At 35.5% G+C, this 24,352-nt stretch overlaps 1 protein-coding gene across 6 annotated transcripts in view; it reads left to right on the top strand.

Annotated features, from left to right (window-relative positions):
• Positions 1-24,352, top strand: part of LRRIQ1 (leucine rich repeats and IQ motif containing 1) — a 241,319-nt gene that overhangs the window by 151,587 nt on the left and 65,380 nt on the right. For all 6 annotated transcript variants that reach the window (XM_049883982.1, XM_049883981.1, XM_049883984.1 and 3 more), the window contains one exon: positions 22,824-22,892. In XM_049883982.1, the coding sequence (XP_049739939.1) occupies positions 22,824-22,892 (69 nt within the window). The remainder of the gene's footprint in view (positions 1-22,823; positions 22,893-24,352) is intronic.

Consider the following 24,352-nt stretch of genomic DNA (forward strand, 5'->3'; position numbering starts at 1 on the left):
AGATAATTTTAGAAACAAGTCAAATGCCATAGAATAAAAAGGTAGAAAATTTTAAATTCTTCCTTTAAAAGTGGAAAGCAATAAAATGCATAACCTGTTTGTTCATCATATTTAAAACCATTAAAATTATTGATTATATTGCCCGTTAGGGTGATAAATGAAGTGAACTCTTGCCAGGTGTCTCTAAAAGATGAACTTGCAGTACAGTGCCTCATTTCCATTGTTTTGAGATAATTCACAATTCTAAAATAGCAACTAAGCAAAGCTCATGTAATAATACTGCTATTTGAATATTTTGAGAACAAGTGATGTTAATATTAATCCCAATCGTGTGTGTGCACGTGTGTGTGTGATATCTTTGGTCTTTATTTGAATTGATAGTTAGAGAAAGGTGAAAATCATGAAAGGCAAAAAAAAAAAAAAAGGGAAACTGTACATTTCGGAGATTGTGCTGGAGATGTGTTTAACCGCCTATCTGAGCTGTTAATATGCCTTTGGCAATTGGATTAAGGGAATGAAGACTCTTACAAGTGCATTTTGCTGATCTGAAAATGTAATTGACTATAGTTCGTTTTGATAATTTTTTGCTTTGTTATAATTTGGATATGAAATATAATGTTGTGAAACATTATTTTAATGAGGTTAAGAAGTTTTTCCTTATAATAACAGTTTTAGTGTTTAACATATATTGGATATTGTTTGTCCTTGTACCGGTTAATAAAGTTGTGGATTAAAAATATAGTAGAACTAAACATAAAAATATAAATTAAATACTAAATATTAAGAAAGGTCTCTGAAATTGACATTGTCTGAGCTGTTTAAGCTGAAATATATACTTTTCACAAGGATCATATAATTTATCAAACAACGTAAATTCTCAGTTTTGACCCCAGAAGAATGATTTTTAAATTGATGATTATTAAATCAGCAATTAAACGCTATTGAGATGATTAAACAGTGAAAAAGTATTGTCTTAGAAAGTTTTAGAATGTGACATGTCATAGTACACATAAGGCCCGTGGTTTTCTATTGATTACATACTTAGTAGTCATAAAAAAAAGTAGAATTGCACTATTTAGTTGAATGTTGAACTATTGCCAGTTTCAGTCCTACGATTTTCTAATTTAGTGTTACTGTGTTTCATTTGGAAATATGTCATAGAATTGTGTGTGTAAGAGAGTATATATATCTGTAATTTAAATAATAATGTAAAGATTTTCAAAAGTAAAATATCAATCAATATAAAATAAAACCAGGCATGAAACTCTTGCTTTTCTAATTTTTTTTTTTTTTAGAATGTATTTGAACAAATGAGGGCCCCTAGAATATAATCCTTTAAAGTGTGATTTGTGGAAAGCAGATATAGAAATAAAATTTATTGTCAAAATAATATGGTTTATATGTTCAAACTGCAATATAACTAAAATAGTACCAAAACTAGAGGTTTTTTAATATTTTTTATTAAGTTAATGATATGGACTAAAATTAAGAATAAAGAAAATTTTCAAGTATGATTTTAGGTTTCTGAAAAAGTAGTGGTAAGAATTTATAAATCCCATGAAATTACTGTGAGGAAAATATGAGCTATTATTGTATATCATGTGTCTAATATAAATGTAAATGTAAATATAAATATAAATATAAATATAAATGCAGCTCTGTTCCACATACATTTTATTTTTATTCCTGTTGCCATCGAGTTGATTCCAACTCACAGTGACCCTATAGGACAGAGTAAAACTGCTCCATAAGGTTTTCAGGGTGTGGCTGGTGGACTTGAACTGCTGTCCTTTTGGTTAGCAGCCAAGCTATTAACTTCTGCGCCACAGGGGCTCCTTATTTTTACTATCTTATTTAAATTTATTTTTCAGCTACTTACTTATACCTTTTGCTACATTTTAGTTACTATTGGTAAAATTTTGTATGTTTTATCAAAAATTACTTTTCTGAATTTAATTGCTTTTATACAGGGTTCATTCTATGATATATAAATGGCAGTTAAAATCTGTGATTATTTAATTTGAATATAAAATGATTTTCCTTGTTAGTTTAAGTATTGGTGCACTTTATACATTAAAGTCATGAAGTTTAAATTACAAAAATTATCACTGTACTCAGAAATTTAAAATAATATTTGAGAGCAAATAATAATGCATGTAATGACATTTTAATGACAAGTAAATGCATTTAATTGACAGTTTTTGTTGTTTTTAAAGTCAGACAACAGATATTTATTAAGTATCTATTTGATCAAAAGAAAATTAGAGTTGTAAGATTAAAAGTGGAAAGGGATTAAGACTAGAAAGTAAACTCTGAGTACCAGGAAAAGAACTCAGATGTAACCTACAGATGACCTGGCCTTGTTTGTTCAGATGACAATTCTAAAAGTGTGCAGGGAATATTCCTGTTTAATACAATTATTTGCCTCAAGCATTGACCTCAGTGACTGTCAGTGAGCAGATCTGAATTGGCCCATTCTCTGATATGGTGACATTGCTTCTGTTGCCTCGATTGTGACCTCTGATTGCACGGTACCCTTGAGAGTTCTGTGTAACAAGCGTAACTCCTGGTTCTTAGCCGGGAAGGTTGGTCTGCCTGCATAGATTTGGCAGCCCCATTAGTCTGAGTTACATATGCTGTCTATCCTGCCGTGGTATAATACTGTATGACTTTCTATGTATCTGTCTCTATGTACTTTAATAGTAACATTTCACAACTAGTGAAATATGTGAGTTCTTTTTTTGTTTTTTTTTTCAATTAGGAGGGGCTTGTATCATTTTAGTTTTTGGAACAAATGCTTATTTATTTGGAGCAGTTTTATTGTATTTTGAAACTTTATACTTCTGTATCAATTCCTTGCCTATATAAATTTTCCTAGCTCAGGGAAGTATACACTACTTCCATCACTGACCTCTAAAAAACAAAAAAAACATATTGCTGTCGAGTCAATTCCAACTCATAGCAACCCTATAGGACAGAGCAGAACTGCCGGCTTCTAAGTAGTGCCTGCTGGATTTGAACTGCTGACCGTTTGGTTAGCAGTCATAGTTCTTATCCACTATGCCACCAGGGTTTTCTCAACCTCCTTAATCCTACTATATATGTAGGATATTGAGAGTTCATATAGAGAGACAACAGACCTTTACTTTTAAATCCCAGCTTCATCATTTCCAGGCTGTGTAGTTACGGACAAACTACGTAATTTCTTTCAACCTCCTTTTTCTTACTTTAAAAACAGGGAACATTGCTCAGAATTTTTATGAGAATTAAATGAAAATCAATGAAAAGTGTATAGCATAGCTCCCAGAACACATTGTAATTATTATTATGATGCAATTCTTTTTTTATATATGCCCCTAAAAGGAGGGAAAAACATTGGTATACCTACACAGCAATGGATAAAGGATGATTCTAATAGTCTTGTGATCACAGCATGGGATGGAGGCTGTCCATGCACAGCAGCCTGAAGATATTAATTCACATAGCTTTCTTTAGAGCTGAACTGGAATCTAGGATCAGAATCATTCCAGAATTATATGTTTGTCAGTCATGTGTTTAGATGTGGTTTGGTTATTACAAATGGGCAGTAGAGTTGGCAATTAAATTTAAACATTTTCATGCTGAGATTAGTACTTTGTCCACCAGATTAATGGCTTTCGAACTTCATATTTTAAGAGAAACCCTCTTTCTTCAAATGAAATATTGCCCCAAATTCACTATAGTGTGTAAAACAGTTAAAAGTACATCTGCTCTATTTAGGAAGTGGGTCTGATCTCTTGGCTACTTTCCACAGCAGCCACTGAGATGCATGTGCAAAGCCTGTTAGGGCTTCGCAGAGCACAATTTAAAACCATTGCACCTGAGTAGACCTTACTGAGGAATAATCCTCTTCCTACACACTTCCATTGCACTCAGGGATTCCCTGTCTTTAGTGCTTCTCACAGGGAGAAGTGTATTAATTAGCTGTAACTAAAATGTCTGTATACTATATACTGCCTGAAGTTCAGGACTCTGTTTTTGGTTTGCTTCTGGATCCTCAGCACTTAGCATAATGTCCGGCACATACAAGGCACTCAGTAAAAAATCAAGCAGTTCACTCCAAATATATCAAATTTATATTACAGTAACATTTATAAAGCAGGTTGCTTAATTCTCATTCTAGGTAGGCTAATTGAAGGATCCAAGATTGACTATTAAGGATAATTACATTTCACATTCCAGAATACAGTGTGCTGATAAAAGTATTAATAACTTATGTGATATTTCATTGATTCTAATATATGCAATTTTTTTTTTTTTACATTTACCTTCGTTGAACTCAATGTATCTTACAATAAATACCAGATTAGAGTTGCTGTCAGCCAGGTGGTAGTTGACCAGTTATGTGAAAACTTTCAATTGGCATTTCCAGGAAGATAAAGAAAGCCAGCATCAAAGCATCATAGATCCAATGAAGTAAAATAGTGCTCTGAAGTTTGCAAAGCACTTAAATAGGAATTAGATAAGATTGGCATGTACAAGTATGACTGAAATCATTGTTAAAATATTGAAACACACTCTTATCTGATTGGTAAATAGGTGCTTTCTTGAGTCCCTCCCTATTACCAACTCCCCCCATATTATGGCTGCACTAGTTTCTCCCCAAAAGATCTATGATATGCAGTAACTAGTGGGTCAGTGTCCTGCACAGCAAGGAGCCTCCAGAATTCTGCTGCAGTTTAAAGGCAGTGTCCTTTCTGATTGGTCAGTGCCCATGTCACAGAGCATAAAAATTTAACTATTACCCCAATTACACATGAATTTTCATCATGATACAACTTTAAAAGAAGTCAGATAAATTGTTATGACCTCAAGTTTTATAGACGAAGAAATAAAGTTTAGAAAGGCATTTACCTAGCCAGTTCTGCAAACCACTTTCTGAACTCTGATGCCTTAAGTAATAGAGACAGAAGAAGGTAGAGAAACTCAAATCCAAGCAAATATAGGCACAGAATTTTTGGTATTGGAAGATCAAGTCAAAATAAGCAAAAATCTCAGTAAAAGATAAACAGATAACTAATTCAAAGATTTTTCCTCAGCCAGGGATTTTTTGTATGCTTTCTGTTAGGGAAGTAACTAATATCTGAGAATGCAGAGTTTGGAGCCTCCAGATGAAGATAAAAAACCAAAACAAAACAAAACAAAAAAACCAAATGGCTAGATTAAATAGAGAGGAGGAACGTTGGTAATATCAGCATTTTCCCAAGAGCCCTAACGTTACTCTCTGAATGGAACAACCCCTCCAAGAAATGCCTTTATAGAAGCAACTAAAATCTTTTCATTGTTCTCAGAGACGTTGTCTGTATTCTTGTATTATATGAACACTAAGTTACAAACATTTTGTAACCTTCATAGCAGGGAAAAGAAACAATAGAAATAAATGTAGGGGAAAATACACAATGAGTACAAATAAAGGAAGCAACTAGGGAATTAAGAGAAATATTGAAAAGCAAAATAGCAACATTGTGTGGGTTATGATATCAAAGGATTAAGAAGAAACATGAAAGTTATGTCCTCACTATATTACTCTGCATCTATGTCATCATAAGTAGAAAAGAAATGTATTAGTGGCTACATCAAAAATTAGTTTTTTTCATAGAATGTTAAAGAAATAATTCTTCACTCCTCCACCCTACATGTGAAGCTGAATAAAATTGGGACCTGGACCTTCTTTCCCTAAAGGGAAGTTAAAAAAGCTATAACATTGTAGTTAATGTTCTGGTGGAAGCTCTGGACTCATTATAAATGGTCTACCACTTACTGTGTGATGTTACATGTAACCTCTCTGGGCCTAAGCTCTACCTCCAGATACCCCATCCAACCATATCAGACCCATAATCTCTCATTAAAATAGCTCATCTACTGTCCCTGGGCTATTGCACTTCCATTTCCACAGTAAATATGAAAGAGCTTTGTATTTTTGGCAATGTAATAAGTTAGATGTTCATGTACAGCTTGCCTAAAATTACTGAATTAAAAGCAAACAAACAAAACTTTTAAAATGGAAGTTTGAACTGCTAGTAAAGGCAGAGAATTCCTCAGAGCTCAGAAATGACAAGAAAAGCACAAACCTACAGATGTAGCAGGTGATTGTTTAAGGATTATCTATCCAGGATAAGGAAGAACGTGTGCCCAGGTACCAGGCAGAAGCACCAAAAAAGTTTTAGATTACGTTCACACTGCTAAAAATTCCCACAGATGGAGTTCTAAAGAATATAAGCTAACTAAAATAATAAAATCTTTAATGTGTAGTGAAATAAGACATCCAGAGTGATACTCAATGGGGGGAAAAAAACCCTACAAAATCAGTCCTTCGAATACTGCAGTTAGCAAATTTACCAGATACAGAATATAACATAAGTATCTTTGTTCTTGTTAGGCGCCATCAAGTCAGTTCTGACTCATAGCAACCTTATATAAGAGTATGAAACATTGCCCAGTCCTGTGCCATCATTGTTATGCTTTGAGCCGATTGTTGCAGTAAATGTGCCAATCTATCTCATTGAGAGTCTTCCTCTTTTTCACAGATTCTCTATTTTACCAAGCATGATATCCTTCTCCAAGGACTGGTCCCTCCTGATAACATGTCCAAAGTACGTGAGACAAAGTCTCGCCATCCTTGCTTCTAAGGAATATTCTGGCTGTACTCTTTTTTTTTTTCTTTTTTTACTCCTGCCAACACATATTTGTTCTTTCTTCTAGAAGTTCATGGTATATTCAGTATTCTTCACCAACACCGTAATACAAATGCATTGGTTTTTCTTTGGTCTTCCTTATCGATTGTCCAGCTTTCTCATGGATATGAGGCAGTTGAAAATACCATGATTTAGGTCAGGTGCACTTTAGTCCTCAAAATACGTCTTTGCCTTTTAACACTTTTGCAAAAGATTTGCCCAGTGCAATACATCATTTGATTTCTTGACTGCTGCTTCTATGGGCATTGATTGTGGATTCAAGTAAGATGAAATCCTGACAACTTCAATCTTTTCTCCTTTTATCATGGTATTTCTCATTGGTCCAGTTGTGAGGACTTTAGTTTTCTTTATGTTGTGCAAGCCATACTGAAGGCTATGGTCTTTGATTTTCATCAGTAAGTACTTCAAGTCCTCTATGCTGTCAGCAAAGCAAGATTGTGAAATCTGTATCTTACAGGTTGTTATTGAGTCTTTCTCCAATCCTAATGCCCCATTCTTCTTCATATAGTCCAGCTTCTCGGATTATTCCCTCAGCATACAGATTGAATACATATGGTGAAAGGATACAACCCTGACGCACACCTTTCCTGACTTTAAACCACACAGTATCCTCTTGTTACATTCAAAAGACTGCCTCTTGGTCTGTGTATAGGTTCCTCATGGGCACAATTAAGTGTTCTGAAATTCCCATTCTTTCCAATGATATCCATAATTTGTTATGTTCTACACGGTGGAATGCCTTTGCAAAGTCAATAAAACACAGGTAAATAGCTTTCTGGTATGCTCTGCTTTCAGCAAAATTTCATCTGACATCAGCAGTGGTATCCCTCATTCTACGTCCTCTTCTGAATCCAGCTTGAATTTTTGGCAGTTCCCAGTTGATGTAATGATGCAACCACTTTTGAATTATCTTCAGCAAAATTTTACTTGTGTGTGATGTTAATGATAGTGTTAAATTATTTCTGTATTCCGTTGGATCACCTTTCTTTGGAATGGGCACAAGTATAAACTCTTCCAGTCGGTTGGCCAGTAAGCTGCTTCCAAATTTCTTGACATAGACGAGTGAGCACCTCCAGTGCTGCATCCATTTGCTGAAACATCTCAGTTGGTATTCCACCAATCCTTGGAGCCTTGTTTTTCACCAATGCCTTCAGTGCAGCTTGGACTTCTTCCTTCAGTACCATGGGTTCTTGATCATATGCTACCTCCTGAAATAGTTGAATGTCGACCAATTCTTTTTGTTACAGTAACTGTGCATTCCTTTCGTCTTATTTTGATGTTTCCTGTGTCCTTAATATTTTTCCCATAGAATCCTTCCATGTTCCAATTCAAGGCTTGAATTTTCTCTTCAGTTCTTTCAGCTTGAGAAATATCAAGTGTGTTCTTCCTTTTTGGTTTTCTAACTCCAGATCTTTGCATATTTCATTATAATACTTCACTTTGTCTTCTCAAGCTTCCCTTTGAAATTGCCTGTTCAGCTCTTGAATTCATCATTTCTTCCTTTCTCTTTAGCTACTCTACATTGAAAAGCAAGTTTCAGTCTCTTCTCACATCCATTTTGGTTTTTCTTTTTTCTTTCTCATCTTTTTACTGACCTTTTGCTTTCTTCATGTATGATGTACTTGATGTCATCCCATAACTTGTCTGGTCTTTAGTCATCAGTGTTCAGTGCATCAAATCTATTCTTCAGATGCTCTCCAAATTTAGGTGGGATATACTGGAGGTAATATTTTGGCTCTCCTGGACTTGCTCTAATTTTCTTCAGCTTCAACTTGAACTTGCCTGTGAACAATTGATGGTCTGTTCCACAGTCGGCCCCTGGTCTTTTTCTCTCTGGTGGTATTGAGCTTTTCCATCACCTCTTTCCGTAGATGTAGTTGATTTGATTCCTGTGTATTGCGTGTGGCGAGGTCCACAAGTATAGTCGCCATTTATGTTGTTGAAAAAGGATGTATATAATGAATAATTTGTTGGTCTTGAAAAATTCTATCATGTGGTCTCAAGTGTTGTTTCTGTCTTCAAGGTCATATTTTCCAACTACCGATTCTTCTTTGTTTCCAACTTTCACATTCCAATCACCATTAATTATCAATTAATCTTCATTTCATGTTTGATCAAGTTGCAGAAGTTGGTAAAAATCTTCAATTTCTTCATCTTTGGCCCTAGTAATTGTTGTGTAAATTTGAATGATAGCCAAATTAACTGATCTTCTTTGTAGATGTATAAATATTGCATACATCTGACAGCATTGTACTTCAGGATAGGTCTTAAAATGTTCTTTTTGGTGATGAATATGACACCATTCCTCTTCAATTTGTCATTCCTGGCATAGTAGATCATATGATTGTCAGATTCAAAATGGCCAATGCCAGTCCATTTCAGCTCACTAATGCCTAAGTATCTTTAGTTTGATTAAATACATAAAAAGTGGATTTGGAAATGTAATGGAACAATAAGAGACTATGAAAATTGGTAATCTTTGGGGAATAAAGAGCCAAAGAGTAACAGTATAAATGAAAACCATAGCAATTGATATTATAATCTCAACGTAGAGATTAAAGATAAAATTTGACTTAAAGAAAAAAATTAGTGAACTCAGTCTACTGTTGTCTACTATTACCATGAAATTAGATATTAAATCCAAAAGCTAATGCACTATGTTTGGATTGTTTTGCTCAGAACTCACATGACCTAAAGTGCTGGCATTTTTCTGTACAGACTTGAGAATGTCTTTCTGGCTGCAGGCTGTGTAATTCAAAGGAATATATTAGAGGGCATTCTTGAACCCTATGAACATGGAGAGCACTTAGCTATGGACTCAGACAACCGTACACTTACCGGTTGCCTTAGCATTGATGGCATAGTTAGAAAGGCACTAGTCTAAGATTTAGAAGACAAGGTTCCTGGCTCTGCCACTAACAAGCTATTGCATCCGGGGGAAATCACTTAAATTTTCTAAATCGGTTTTCTTATTTGAAATATTGTGTGTTTGCTCTCTACTATAAAACAAATGCATGTTCACTTTGTCGTTGTAACTCTGAATATAGCTATGTTGTTGTTAGGTATTGTCACATCAGTTCTGACTCATAGCAACCCTGTGTACAACAGAACAAAATACTGCCCTGTCCTGCTCCAGCCTCACAATGGTTGAGCCCATTGTTTCAGCCAACTATGTCAATCCATCTTGTTAAGGGTCTTCCTCATTTTCGCTGACCCTCTACTTTACCAAGTATGATGTTCTCCAGGGACTGGTCCCTGCTGATAACATCCAGAGTACGTAAGACAAAGTCTTGCCGTCCTCACTTCTAAGGAGTGTTCTGGCTATACTTCTTCCAAGACAGATTTGTTTGTTCTTCTGGTGATCCGTGGTATATTCCATATTCTTGGCTATATTGTTAAGTATAAAGGTATTATAAATACATAAAGTCAAATTCCTTATCCTCAAGCTAATAATTAGACAGTATGACAAGGCTCTTTAGTAAATATCTGAGAGATTGACATCTGAGATATAGTCTTAATATTTTGAGGTAACTGTCACAGGAGAACAGAGTATAGATTGCTATTTGTTGAGCAGCCAGAATACAATTTTACATTTCTCATTTTATCTTCACAACATCTCTGTAAGAAAAAAAAATTGAGGAAGGATACTGAAGTTAAAAATCTACGTAAGAGGAGTCAGAATTTGAACCTACCTCGGACATCAAAGTCCAGATTTTTCACTTTATCAAGAAGTCATATATTCCTGTGAAGCTTCCTTTTATGTCGTATTTCCGAATTTGGAAATCAATGACGTTTAAAAATGTTCTTACTATACCACCAGTAACAAATAACACAGATTTTCCTTTTCTTTTGTGAATAACTTTTGAAAAATAAGGACTATTTTGAAATAAAACTTTCCATGTTTGGTTTCAGAGGAATTTACAAATTTTTATTAAACCTATTCAGATGTTAAATTATGGGAATGAAAAAAAGACAATAAACATCCTAGCTCTGGGAAATTATGTATAAATTGGTCAAAAACCACAATATTCCAAAACTCTGTGTTTTCGCTATGGTAAGAATACCTTTTTCACACGTCAGTAGAACAAATAAATGTGTGACAATTTAAAGCATATTTCTTCCTAACCTCACTGAAAATAATCATTAAATGTATTTTTTTTCTGTGACACAAAAGATTTATAAAGTAGTGTACTCTTGCCCTAAAGATTATAGAACTTGTTGGATTTTTCTTTTCCTTAATTTTTCTCATTTAAATTTAAATGTACGTGATATGGCTTAGGTTTTGTTTGTTTATTTTTCAACGTAGGAAAATTTTGTTGAAAGGAAATATTTACAAACATTCAAGATTACAGACAAAAAATAATATTTTGGTTAGAAGAACTTATCTATAGTGTTACTACCGTCTGGATTCTAATGGAAGGGAAAGGGGAGGTAGGTCATTGGTTTTACATTTAAAATTGACCTTGTGGTAATGTTGGGAAACAATCTTCCAAGAATTTCTCGTGTTTCTGAATTGTCCTGGGAGTGTGGCGTGGACTGAACTTTTGTTCCAGACTATCAAAAATATTGGTATAGAAAACAGTCTTGAAAGATAGAGATAATGCCCCCTCTGAAGCAAAGGGCAGATTTGCCTACTGTTCAGTATGCTAAAGAAAATGCCTTCCTCCAGTGCAAAGGGGAGATTTGTTTGCAGCTCTTTATAAAAGATTTGACCTCCGTAAGCTTGGGGTTTCTCAGCTGTAATGCATATCTACCATGTGAGTAGCATCCACTTGGAACCCTTAGTTTCACCCCTGTGGGACTTCAGGGGCAAGGGAAATCACCACAAATATTCTCATGCTCATATTGCTTGCTGCGTTGTGACTAACAAAGTCCTTTGTCTCTGATCTAGGAGTCTTGTATCATCTGCCAGCATTCATAAAACTGTGGAAGGCTAACTTGCTACCTTCTTTATAAAAAAAAAAGTTTAAGGCCAAGAAAAGGAGGAAGGAAGGAGAAAGAAGAATAAAACATTACTAGATATAAAGAGAGTCATTTCTCAGTGATAAAAAGTTTAACTTACCAGGAAGATATAAGGCTTTTAATTCTAATTAATAATTTTAGCTTTAATAACATAGCCTCAAAAATAATATGAGACTAAAAGTAAAGATGTCCTGGAGAAGTGCAAAATTCCTCAGTAGTGGGAGATATTTAACACATCTCACTAATTAATAGACAAGCATTCAATAGGTCAGTAGATTATACTTTAACAAACTTGATTAATAAATTTACCTAAGGAACATATCCCCACATGTCTATCAGTTTTTCATACTGTGGTGGTTTGTGAGTGACTATGAAGCTAGAACTATGCCACTGGTGTTGCTGATACCAGCAGGATCACCATTGTGGACAGGTTTTACAGAGCCTTCAGGCTAAGGCAGACTAGGAAGAAGGATCTAGTGGTCTACTTTTGAAAAAATTGCCCAGCGAAAACCTTCTGAATAGCAATAGAACATTGTTTGATAGAGTGCCGGAAAATGCGTTACTTAGGTTGAAAGGCACTCAAAATACAACTGGGGAAGAGCTGCCTACTCAAACTATAGTTAACCTTAATGATGTAGATGGAGTCAAGCTTTCAGGACCTTCATTTGTTGATGTGGCATGACTCAAAGTGAGAAGAAACAGCTGGAAAAAATGCATTAATAATCAGAACATGGAATGTACAAAGTACAAATTTAGGAAAATTGGAAATCATTAAGAATGAAATGGAACATGTAAATGTTGATATCCTAGGCACTGGTGAGCTGAAATAGACTGGCATTGGCCATCAGAAGGTCTGCTATGCCGGGTGTGAAGTTTAGATTGTATGTTATCTTGGCTGGGCCATGATTCTCAGCATTTATATGTGATTGCCCCCATGATGGGATCTGCTGTTAGTAGCCAATCAGTTGAAAGGGAGTTTCCTTGGGCATGTGGTTTGCATCTGAGTATAAGCAGATGTTCTGGCTTTTGCCTGCTGTGGATGCTGCAGCTACCTCCTGTTCATCTGACCTCTGTTTCTTGGGACTTGAACTAGCAGCTTATCTGCCAATATTGGAATTCATTGATCTTCACAGCCTGTGAGCAAGAGCCCTGCTCTCTGACCTGCTGATCTTGGGTTCACCAGCCTCTGCGCTATGTAAATCAGAAGCCTCTATCCTGATCTACAGGATACCATCACGTGAGCTGTTTCCTTGATATAAATTTCTCTCTCTCTCTCTATATATATATTTGTACACTTTACTGGTTTTGCTTCTCTGGAGAACTCAGCCTAAAACACCGGGAATGACAACTTAAAGAGGAATGGTGCTGCATTCATCATCAAAAAAACATTTCAAGATCTGTGCTGAAGTACAATGCTGTCAGTGACAGGGTAATGCCCATATACGTACAGCTAATAGAACTAATATTCAAATTTACACACCAACCGCTAATGCCAACGATAAGGAAATTGAAGATTTTTACCAACTTCTGTAGTCCGAAATTAGTCAAACATGCAGTCAAGATACATTGATAACTACTGGTGATTGGAATGCAAAAGTTGGAAACAAAAAAGGATGGGTAGTTGGAAAATATGGCCTTGATGATAGAAATGATGCCAAAGATCACATGATAGAATTTTGGAAGATCAACAACTTCATTTCAAATCCCTTTTTTCAACAGCATAAAAGATGACCATACATGTGGATCTCGCCAAATGGAATACATAGTAATCAAATTGACTGTATATGTGGAAAGAGATGAAGAAAAAGCTCAATATCATCAGTCAGAACAAGGCCAGGGACCGACTGCAGAACAGACCATCAATTACTCATATGCAAGTTAAGCTGAAGCTGAAGAAAATTAGAACATGCCCATGAGAGCCAAAGTATGTTCTTAAGTATATTCCACCTGAATTTAGAGACCATCTCAAGAATAGATTTGACTCATTAAACACTAGTGACCGAAGATCAGACAAGTTGTGGAATGACATCAAGGACATCATACATGAAGACAGCAAAAGATCATTAAAATGGCAGAAAAGAAAGAAAAGACCAAAATGGACATCAGAAGAGTCTCTGAAACTTGCTCTTGAACATAGAGTAACTAAAGTGAAAAGGAAGAAATGATGAAGTTAAAGAAATGAACAGAAGATTTCAAAGGGCAGCTTGAGAAAACAAAGTATTATGATGACATGTGCAAAAAACTGGAGTTAGAAAACCAAAAGGAAAGAACACACTCAGCATTTTTCAAGCTGAAAGAACTGAAGAGAAAATTCAAGCTTTGAGTTGCAATATTGAAGGATTCTACGGGGAAAATATTGAATGATGTAGGAAGTATCAAAAGACAATGGAAAGAATACACAGAGTCACTGTAACAAAAAGAATTGATCCACATTCAGCCATTTCAGGAGGTAGCATATGATCAAGAACCAATGGTACCGAAGGAAGAAATCCAACCTGCAGTGAAGGCACTGGCCAAAAACAAGGCTTCAGGAATTGACTGAATTACCAATTGAGATGGTTCAACAAATGGATGCAGCACTGGTAATGCTCACTTTTCTATGCCAAGAAATTTGGAAGACAGCTACCTGTCTAACTAGCTGGAAGAGATTCATATTTATGACCATTCCAAAGAAAGGTGATCCAACAAAAAGTGGAAATTATCAAACAATATCATTAATATCACAGACAAGTAAAATTTTTCTGAAGATAATTCAAAAGCAGTTCCAGCAGTACAGTGACAGGGAACTGCTAGAAATTCAAGCCAGATTCAGAAGAGGTGGTGGAACAAGGGATATTATTCCTGAAGTCAGATGGATCCTGGCTGAAAGCAGAGAATACTAGAAAGATGTTTACCTGTTTTTATTGACTATGCAAAGGCATTTGACTATGTGGATCAAAACAAATTATAGATAAAATTACGAAGAATGGAAATTCCAGAACACTTAATGGTGCTCATGAGGAACCTGTACTTAGACCAAGAGGCAGTCATTTGAACAGAACAAGGGGATACTGCATAGTTTAAAATCAGGAAAGGTGTGCATCAGGGTTGTATCTTTTCATCATATTTATTCAATCCATATGCTGAGCAAATAATTCAAGAAGCTGCACTATATGAAGAAGAACGGGCCATCAATATTAAGGCAGAGTCATTAACAACTTGTGATATGCAGATTTCACAACCTTGCTTGCTGAAAGTGAAGAGGACTTTAACTACTTATAGATGAAGATTAGAGAGTCTACAGCCTTCATTATAGATTACACCTCAATATAAAGAAAACAAAAATCCTCGCAACTGGACCAATAAGCAACATCATAATAAACGGAGAAAAGATTGAAGTTGTCAAGGATTTCATTTTACTTGGATCCACAATCAACACCCATGGAAACAGCAGTCAAGAAATCAAAAGACACATTGCATTGGGCAAATCTGCTGCAAAAGTCCTCTTGAAAGTGTTAAAAAGCAAAGATGTCACTTAAAGACTAAGATGCTCCTGACCCAAGCCATGGTGTTTTCAATTGTCCCATATGCATGTGAAAGCTGGACAACGAATAAAGAAGACTGAAGAAGAATTGATGCCTTTGAATTATGGTGTTGGCAAATAATATTGAATATACCACGGACTCCCAAAAGAAAGAATAAATCTGTCTTGGAAGACGTACAGCAAGAATGCCCCTTAGAAATAAGGATGACAAAACTTAATCTCACATACGTTGGACATATTATCAGACGGGACCAGTCCTTGGAGAGGGATACCATGCTTGGTGTCTTGGTTATCTAGTGCTGTTATAACAGAAATACCACAAGTGGATGGCTTTTACAAAGAGATTACACTCTCACAATCCAGTAGTCTAGAAGTTCAAATTCAGGGCACCGGCTCCAGGGGAAACCTTTCTCTCTCTGTCGGCTCTGGAGGAAGGTCCTTGTGATGCATCAGTCTTCCCTTGGTCTGGGAGCATTTCTTAGCAGGAACTTCAGGTTCAAATGACATGCTCTGCTCCGAGCACTGCTTTCTTGGTGGTATGAGGTCCTCATGTCTCTCTGCTTGTTTCTGTTTTTTATATCTCAAAAGAGAATTGACTTAAGACAGTATCTAATTTTGTAGATCACCAATATAACTGCCACTAATCCATCTCATTACATCATAGTGATAGGATTTACAACACATAGGGAAATCATGTCAGATGACAAAATGGTAGACAATCATACAATACTGGGAACCATGACCTAGCCAAGTTGACACATATTTTCTGGGGACACAATTCAATCCATGACACTTGGTAAAGTAGAGGATCAGTGAAAATGAGGAAGACCCTCAATGAGATGGATTGATACAATGGCTGCAACAATGGGCTCAAGTATAACAATAATTTTAAGGATGGCGCAGGACCAGGCATTGTTTTGTTATGTTGTACGTAGGGTTGCTCTGATTCTGAATTGACCTTGATGGCCCCTAACAACAAGGACATATATAGAACACTCAGCAACTAGAGAGTGCACACTATCATCAAGCATCCACAGGGCATTTAAAGACCTTATACTGGGCCTTAAGTCTGTATAAAAAATTTTTAAAAGATGGAAATCATGTGCAGTATATTTCCTGAATATAATGCTATTAAACTTTAAAGAATAATATTAAGATAGCTGGAAAATCTTCTTTTGATTGAAATTAAAAATTAAAAACACTTAAAAAATTCATAAAAGGGAAATCATGGTTTTGAATAATCTGACCAATAATAGAAAGACTACACATTATAAGATCAGTATTTAAGGAAATAGAAAAAAAAAAATCCAGTATAATGGATCAATAAAGCCAGAAATTATTTTGAAGTGACTAGTAAACATGACAGCATACCTTTCGCAAGTCTGATCATAAAAATAAGAGAGACAGCAGAAAAAAAAAAAAAAAAAAAAAACCAGTATCAGGAATAAAAAAGGGGTAGAATGACAGGTGTATCAGACTTTAAAATGGTAGTAAGAGAATATTGTGAACAACATTATGGCAATGTATTTTAAATATGAAGAAATAAAAAAAAAGTCCTGTAAAAATATAACTTAACCAAACTGACCCCAACCCTAATCCTAAACCTAATCCTATAGACAAACAATCAAGAAGGTACAACAGTGCAACCTAAAGTAGTATTTTTATTTTTTAAACCAAGTATCTAAGAATATTGTGTAAGACTTTATGGGAAAATTATAAACCATTATTGAAAATATTAAAGAAGAGCACTAAATATACTTATGAATTGGAAGACTAAATTTCAAAGATTTGAATTATTCCCACATTAACTTTGTGAGTCAGCACATCCACTGTAGCCACCTCACTCCATGGACTAGGAAGCCCACTGCACCATATTGTGCAGGTCTCCTGATTTTACTGCTACCGTTTCTCTGCTGCTAATTCTTGTCATCTTGCACCATCTCTAGTGTTACAGCTTTCTTTGTCTCCTTGGTCTAGGAGGTTGTTAGTACAGGGACCTGGGTCCAAAGTCTTCTCTCCACTCCCATCTCTTCTTCTTGGTGGTAGTGAGGTCCCTCCATTTCTGCCTCTGGGCTGGCTCTTTTTAAGCCTAGTGGGATGGCAAAGCTGACCAATCCACCTGTTAAGTTTCCATACACCTTATTTTCATGGTCGCACCCCCACAACAGTGCCATCCACCTTATTTGAATTCTGAGCAATCTGTCCAATTCCCTTGGTGGGCCACAAGCACGTTATTTGCATAGTCCCACCCAATCATTTGGTGGGAGTTACAAGGCCATGGCTAGAAAAGCCATATAAAAGTCATCCATCACACTGCAGGAATGAGTTCATTTAAAATATGCAAAAAGTACTAATCATATTGATAAATTTATTTATGTTAAAATTAAGAACTTCTATACTTACAAAAATGTCATAACAATAGTGAAAAGACAACCCACCAAGGTGGAAAAGGTATTTTACACACATATAACCAACAAAGGACCTAAAAAATAATTAAGAAAAAGGCAAACAACCCAATGGAAAAATAAACAAAAAACTAACATTTTACAAAAGAAGAAATTCAAATAATTTATAGCATATGGGAAGATGCTTAATCTCATTAGCAAGCAGGGGAATGCAAGTCAAAACCATACAGTAAAATTACAGACCCTTCCATGTTGGCAAAAAATAAAAGCCTAACAAAAACAAGTGTTGGAGAGGCTATGAACCTAAGTACTCTTATACTTTGCTGGTAGGAATATAAATTGGTCCAACCATTTTGGAAAGTAATTTGATATTCTAGTAGAGTTGAAGATAAAATACCCTATGATACTTCAGGGGAGCCCACATGGCACAGTGGTTAAGCTGCTCGACTATAATCCAAAAAGTTGGTGGTTGAACCCAGCAGCTGTTCTGCAGGAGAAAGATGTGGCAATCTGCTTCCATGAAGATCATCACAGCATTGGAAATCCTATGGAGTGGTTCTTCTCTGTCCTATGGGGTTGCTATGAGTCAGACTTGACAACAATGGGTTTGGTTTATTTTTTTTAATAATACACCAATTACACTCCTAAATATTTATCCTATAGAAACTCTTGTACAAGGATGGTTATAGCAGTGTTGTTCATAATACTAAAAAAAACAAACACCCCAGGTGTCCAATGACAATGAAATTAACAATCTTCAATATATTCATACAATGAAATATAGTACATAAATAAAAAAAATAATGCACCCTTTCTATACACAGCAACATAAATTAATCTCACAAACAATATTGAGCAAATGAAGACATAACGATACTTAGAGCATTGTTTCATTTATATATATACTTCAAAAGCAAGCAAAAACTAACAATAATGCTTATCTATGTAGGTTGTAAAAATTATAAAGAAAACCAAGGAAGTCAGTGTTATAAACTTCAGAATAGTGGTTACCACTAGGAGAAGTGAGAAATTTGTGAGTAGGGCTTCTTATATGCAGGCAGTCTTCTGTTTTTTGTTTTTTTTTTTTAAATGATCAGAGATCACATGGAATGTTCTTGAAATTGCATATAATACTATATACAATATTCTGTGTATATGTAATATTTCACAGTAAAATATAAAAAGATTAAAAAAAGCTTCCACAAATCAATATTTATACAAAAAATAAAGTTGAAACTTAATTTTGTAGGGAAGACCTATAATGTGTATATTCACTTATTTTCTCCACTAGAGTTTAGTTAGAACAGTAATGTTTTCACCTGCCTTTTCCATGAAAAGTGAAATCTATGAATGGATGACCTCATTCATTTACTAATGAAGTTCTTCTGCTAAATAAAATAAGATTCTGTCCTTCTAATTAATATGATATAGGTAAACATTTTGCATTAAGTGTTCACTTAGAAAACTCTTAAATCTTCACCAGGCAATGGAGATGTTTGATTAACTTTGTCTATGAAAAACAGTAAATTTGGGACAGTTTTATTAGAACCTAATATGTTGTTACTCAAATTGTGAAAGAAAATTATTTTTATAATTGCTTTTTATAACTCAAGAAATCTTTTAATATATAAACAGTATGTCATATGAAGTCATCTCTTTCTATACAAAAGTATATCTGTATACACCTGCTCCTCACTTGTTGATGTGGTTAGATTCCAAAGACCAGGACATTATAGGAAAATCAGTGTTATGCAAAAGTGGAGGATGGCCACATCAGATCACAAAATGGAGGATGACTGCATCATTACATAGTTGCCAAATTACAGCCAGTGTTATTCTTACCTAGCACCTCGGCATTTGTTACTGTCAGACATATGTCATTAACGTGCAAAATTGTCAGATAGTAGATTTTTCTGCTCTTGTAAATGCAAAATGTCAAACAATGAAATAGTTGATAAGTGAGGAGTGGGTGTACTTAAGTTTAACAAATATAGAAATCATCATACGCAGAAAAGTAATACAATAGAGATAATACAAGTAATACAATAGAGATAATACAATGTGAATGTGTAGATAGAATATTTATGTTACATACTGATACTAACGTGTGTCATCTGCATATGGCAGGTTGTTAATGAGTCTTCCTCCAATCCTGATTCCACATTCTTCATATAGTCCAGATTCTGGGATTATTTGCTCAGCATGTAATTATGGTGAAAGGGTATAACTCTGACGCATACCTTTCTAAACTCTAAACGACACAATATCCCCTTGTTTTGTTCAAACGATTTCCTCTTAGTCTAAATACAGGTTCTCATGAGCACAATTAAGTGTTCCGTAATTCCTATTCTTTGCAATGTGATCCATAATCTGTTATGATCTGCACAGTTGAATGTAGCCCTCAGTGTGGGTTATACCACAACATAAGGAAAACAAAAATCCTCACAACTGGAACAATAAGCAACATCATGATAAATGGAGAAAAGATTGAAGTTGCCCAGGGTTGCATTTTACTTGGATCCACAGTCAACACCCATGGAAGCAGAGGTCAAGAAATCAAACAACACATTGCATTGGGCAAATCTGCCACAAAAGACCTCTTTAAAGTGTTAAAAATTAACGATGTCATTTTAAGGATTAGGTGTGCCTGATACAAGCCATGGTATTTTCAATTGCCTCATATGCATGCAAAAGCTGGACAATGAATAAGGAAGACTGGAGAAGAAGTGATGTGTTTGAATTATGGTGTTGGTGAAGAACATCGAATATACCATGGACTCCCAGAAGAACGAACAGATATGTGTTGGCAGAAGTATCCTCAAAATGCTCCTTAGAAGCAAGGATGGCGAGACTTCATCTCACATGCTTTGGACACATTATCCCTGGAGACGGACATCATACTTGGTAAAGTAGCAGATGAACAAAAAGAGGAAGACCTTCAATGAGATGGACTGACATAGTCACTGCAACAATGGGCTCAAGCATAATAATGATTTTGAGGATGGGACAGGATTGGACAGTGTTACGTTCTTTAGTAGGTAGGGTTGCTATGAGTCAGAATTGATTAAACACCTAATAACAGTAACAACCTATATTAAATAACCAACAATTAAAATCATATCAAAAATATTTATTTAGGTTCTTTAAGCCTCTATGATTAATGTACCAATGTAATACCACTTAGTGGCTTTCTTTTCAAATAAACCTTTAAAGGAATAAAACCACCTATTTCGCCCTCAATTCATAAATATGTATGAATGAATAGAATTGTCATTGTTGTTGTTAGCTGTCATTGAGTCATTTCCAACTCATAACAACTATACGTACAACAGAAGGAAACCCTGCCTGGACCTGCGCCATCCATACAATTGTTGCTATGCTTAAGCCCATCATTACAGTCACTGTCAAGCCATCTCATTCAGGGTCTTCCTGTCTTTCGCTGATCTTCTGCTTTACCAAGCATGATGTTCTCCAGGGACTGATTTGGTTTTTGGTATGATGTCAGTGAGGCAGGATTAGAGGCAGTTATGTTACTGAGGCAGGATTGTATCTACAGTATTAGATTGTGTTTTCAGTCAATCTCTTTTGAAATATAAAAGAGAAAATCAAGCAGAGAGGACAGGGACATCATACTACCCAGAAAAAGTGCCAAGAGAGAAGTTTATCCTTTGGACCCAGGGTCCCTGCACTGAGAATCTCCTAGACAAGGGGAAAATTGATGACCAGGACTTTCTGCCAGAGCCAAAAGGGAGAGAAAAACTTCCCCTGGAGCTGATGCCCTGAATTCAGAGTTCTAGCCTTCGAAACAGTGAGAATAAATTTCTGCTAAAGCCATCTATTTGAGATATTTCTGTTATAGCAGCACCAGATACCTAAGACAGCTATCCATAATTTGTTATGATCCACACAGTTGAATGCTTTGCATAGTCAATAAAACACAGGTAAACATCTTTCTGGTATTCTCTGCTTTCAGCCAAGATCCATCTGACATCAGAAATGATATCCCTGGAATAGAATTAAAGACATCTATTTACCAAAGAGTAAGGAACCTGCAGACTAAAACTATATCAAAGAAAAAATGTTGTGGTTGTTAGGTGCCTTCAAGTTGGTTCTGACTCATAGCGGCTCTATGCACAACAGAACAAAATATTACCTGATCCTGCACCATCCTCACAATTGTTCCTGTGCTTGAGCCCATTGTTGCAGCCACTGTGTCAATCCATCTCGTTGAGGGTTTTCCTCTTTTTTTGCTGACCCTCTACTTTGACAAGCATAATGTCCTTCCCCAGGGACTGATCCCTCCTGACAGCATGTCCAAAGTATGTGAGACACAGTCTCACCATCCTTGCTTCCAAGAAGCATTCTGGTTGTACCCCTTCCAAGACAGATTTGTTTGTGCTTTTGGCAGTCCATGGTATATTCACTATTCTTTGCGAACACCACAGTTTAAAGGCTTCAATTCTTCTCCAGTCTTCCTTATTCATTGTCCAGCTTTCGCATGCATTTGAATACAAAAAATAGGTGGCAGTAATGTTTATATGGAGCCCTGACAGAGCAGTGGTTAAAAGTCTCAGCTACTTATCTAAAGGCTGGCAGTTCGAACTCACCAGCCACTCTGCAGGAGAAAGATGTGGCTGCCTGCTTCTGTAAAGATTTAGTGTTGGAAACCCAATGGGGCAGTTCTACTCTATCCTATAAGGTTGCTAGGAGTCGGAATCTACTTGACAGCAATGGGTTTGGTTTTTGGGTTTGGAATGTTTATATAGCCCTTATGTCCATTTTGTTTTGTGGGCCAACCTACTCATATCATCATAATTTTCATTATTCTATTGGATGGGCCTTCGTTTGTATGACCTAGGATACTAATTAACACTCCCTAAGGGGGTCTAGGTTGGATAGAAGAATATTTTCTAAAGATAATTAAATTGGCAGGGTGAAACAGGAGAGAATCATGTCCATGGAGTCTCCTTCATCGTTATTGCTAAGCAACTGCTAACAGTTAGGTCTGTCTACCTCTCTTATCTTTTGGAAATTGATTTTTCTGAATAAAAGACACACTAAAATCCTCATACAATAATTAAATACCTAAGAAAATAACTGTTACATGTTTGAATTTTGGTTACGAGGATTTCCTGGACTCACCCCCAGAAAAATATTTCTATTTTCATGGTTAATTCTAGAATTTCTCCCTCTTCACAGTGACCCCCTGGAACGTTAGACTTGGCCTGGATTTAGAGACTCATACGGATAACTTCACTTCCAGTATAGGTAAGTCCTAGCCTGTGACATTGAGATAGCCCCAAGGCCATGCATAATGGCATTCAATTTCATCTATTTTAAACAATCACAAAATAGCTACATTTATTAAATCCTTTCTATATGTGGAACTATATGTGTTCAGTTATTTTATGTTTTTAGCATATGCATTTTAAGAGGAGGAAATTGAGGCACAGAGAAAATACATAACTTCCCCAAGATTACAAAACTAGTAAATGGGAAAGCCAACTTACTTTATGTAAGTTGATTGCAAGGCAGATACAAAGATGAATAAAGTATAGCCCCTAATCTCATGAACTCAGTTAATTTACTCTATAATATACTGTCAATATCTCATAATTCCAGGGCCTCTTCTAATGAAAAATGAACTGGTGGCTCATAGTCTTAAAAAAACAATATTGTTTACCACATCTTAAATCAGTCTTAGACCATGGCTACTGTGTAGTTCTAAAAAAAATCCCGATGACACTTTTATTATTTAGTATTGTTATTATAGGAAGGGTGATTTTACTGTGATGGTATTACTTAGAAATGGGTAGATACAAGAGCACAGAGACAGGATCAGTATTACTGATTTTTCCTTTTGCCTAAGACTCTAATATGGCTCAGCAAAGCACTGCTATCGATTTTTTCTTTAAAACTTTGATATTTTGTGCATCATGGATTTTTGCAAATTTAGAATTTAAAATATTACATTAAATATTATTATTTTTTCATTACTGAGGTTTTTGGCACACTTAAATTGTGTGCCTAAAGCAAGTACTTGTTTCACCCTAGTCCCAACCCTGGTAAGAACAAACATGGTGGCACATTACATGTTAATCCATATCATGTGACTTTAACAAACTAGGAATTTCCTGAGGTGTATGGCTTTTACAGAAGAAACCAGAGAACCACTCTTTATGTGGTACTTGGTACCCCAATACAAATATATTAGTGGGGAGATGTAGTTCAACTGGACAATATAAATGGCAAAACATATTTCCTTTTAAGTAGAAATATACATAAGTTGAATAGAAACCTTATTGTAATTGGCTAATAAGAACAATGCATTCACTTTGTAAAAAGGACGTTTCTGTCATTCCAGAGGTAATGACATAATTCTAGCCATTTGGTAGTACAGAAAATTTTGTCAAGCAAAATCCATATATTTTAAAAGACATAATTTAGTAACTCACTTTCAGTATTCTTTTTTTTTTTTCTTTCTTTCTTTTAGTAAAACTCATTCATATAGTTTAGGTATTACCCCCATCCTCCCTCCAAGTGTACCCATTTTGAAAATGAATTTAAATGTCAGAAGCTAGCAGTATCTTTCATTCTAGTACTTCTTATTTAACTTTCTCTGCCATAAAATATAGTAAAATATGTAAAGGAGTGATTACTGTTGCAGTTACCCTTTGACCCTTATGTATGGCTTTGGCTCTATTCCCAACATTTCTGTTTTTAAACTT

Source organism: Elephas maximus, chromosome 4, assembly GCF_024166365.1.
Source record: "Elephas maximus indicus isolate mEleMax1 chromosome 4, mEleMax1 primary haplotype, whole genome shotgun sequence".
Classification (NCBI taxonomy): domain Eukaryota; kingdom Metazoa; phylum Chordata; class Mammalia; order Proboscidea; family Elephantidae; genus Elephas; species Elephas maximus.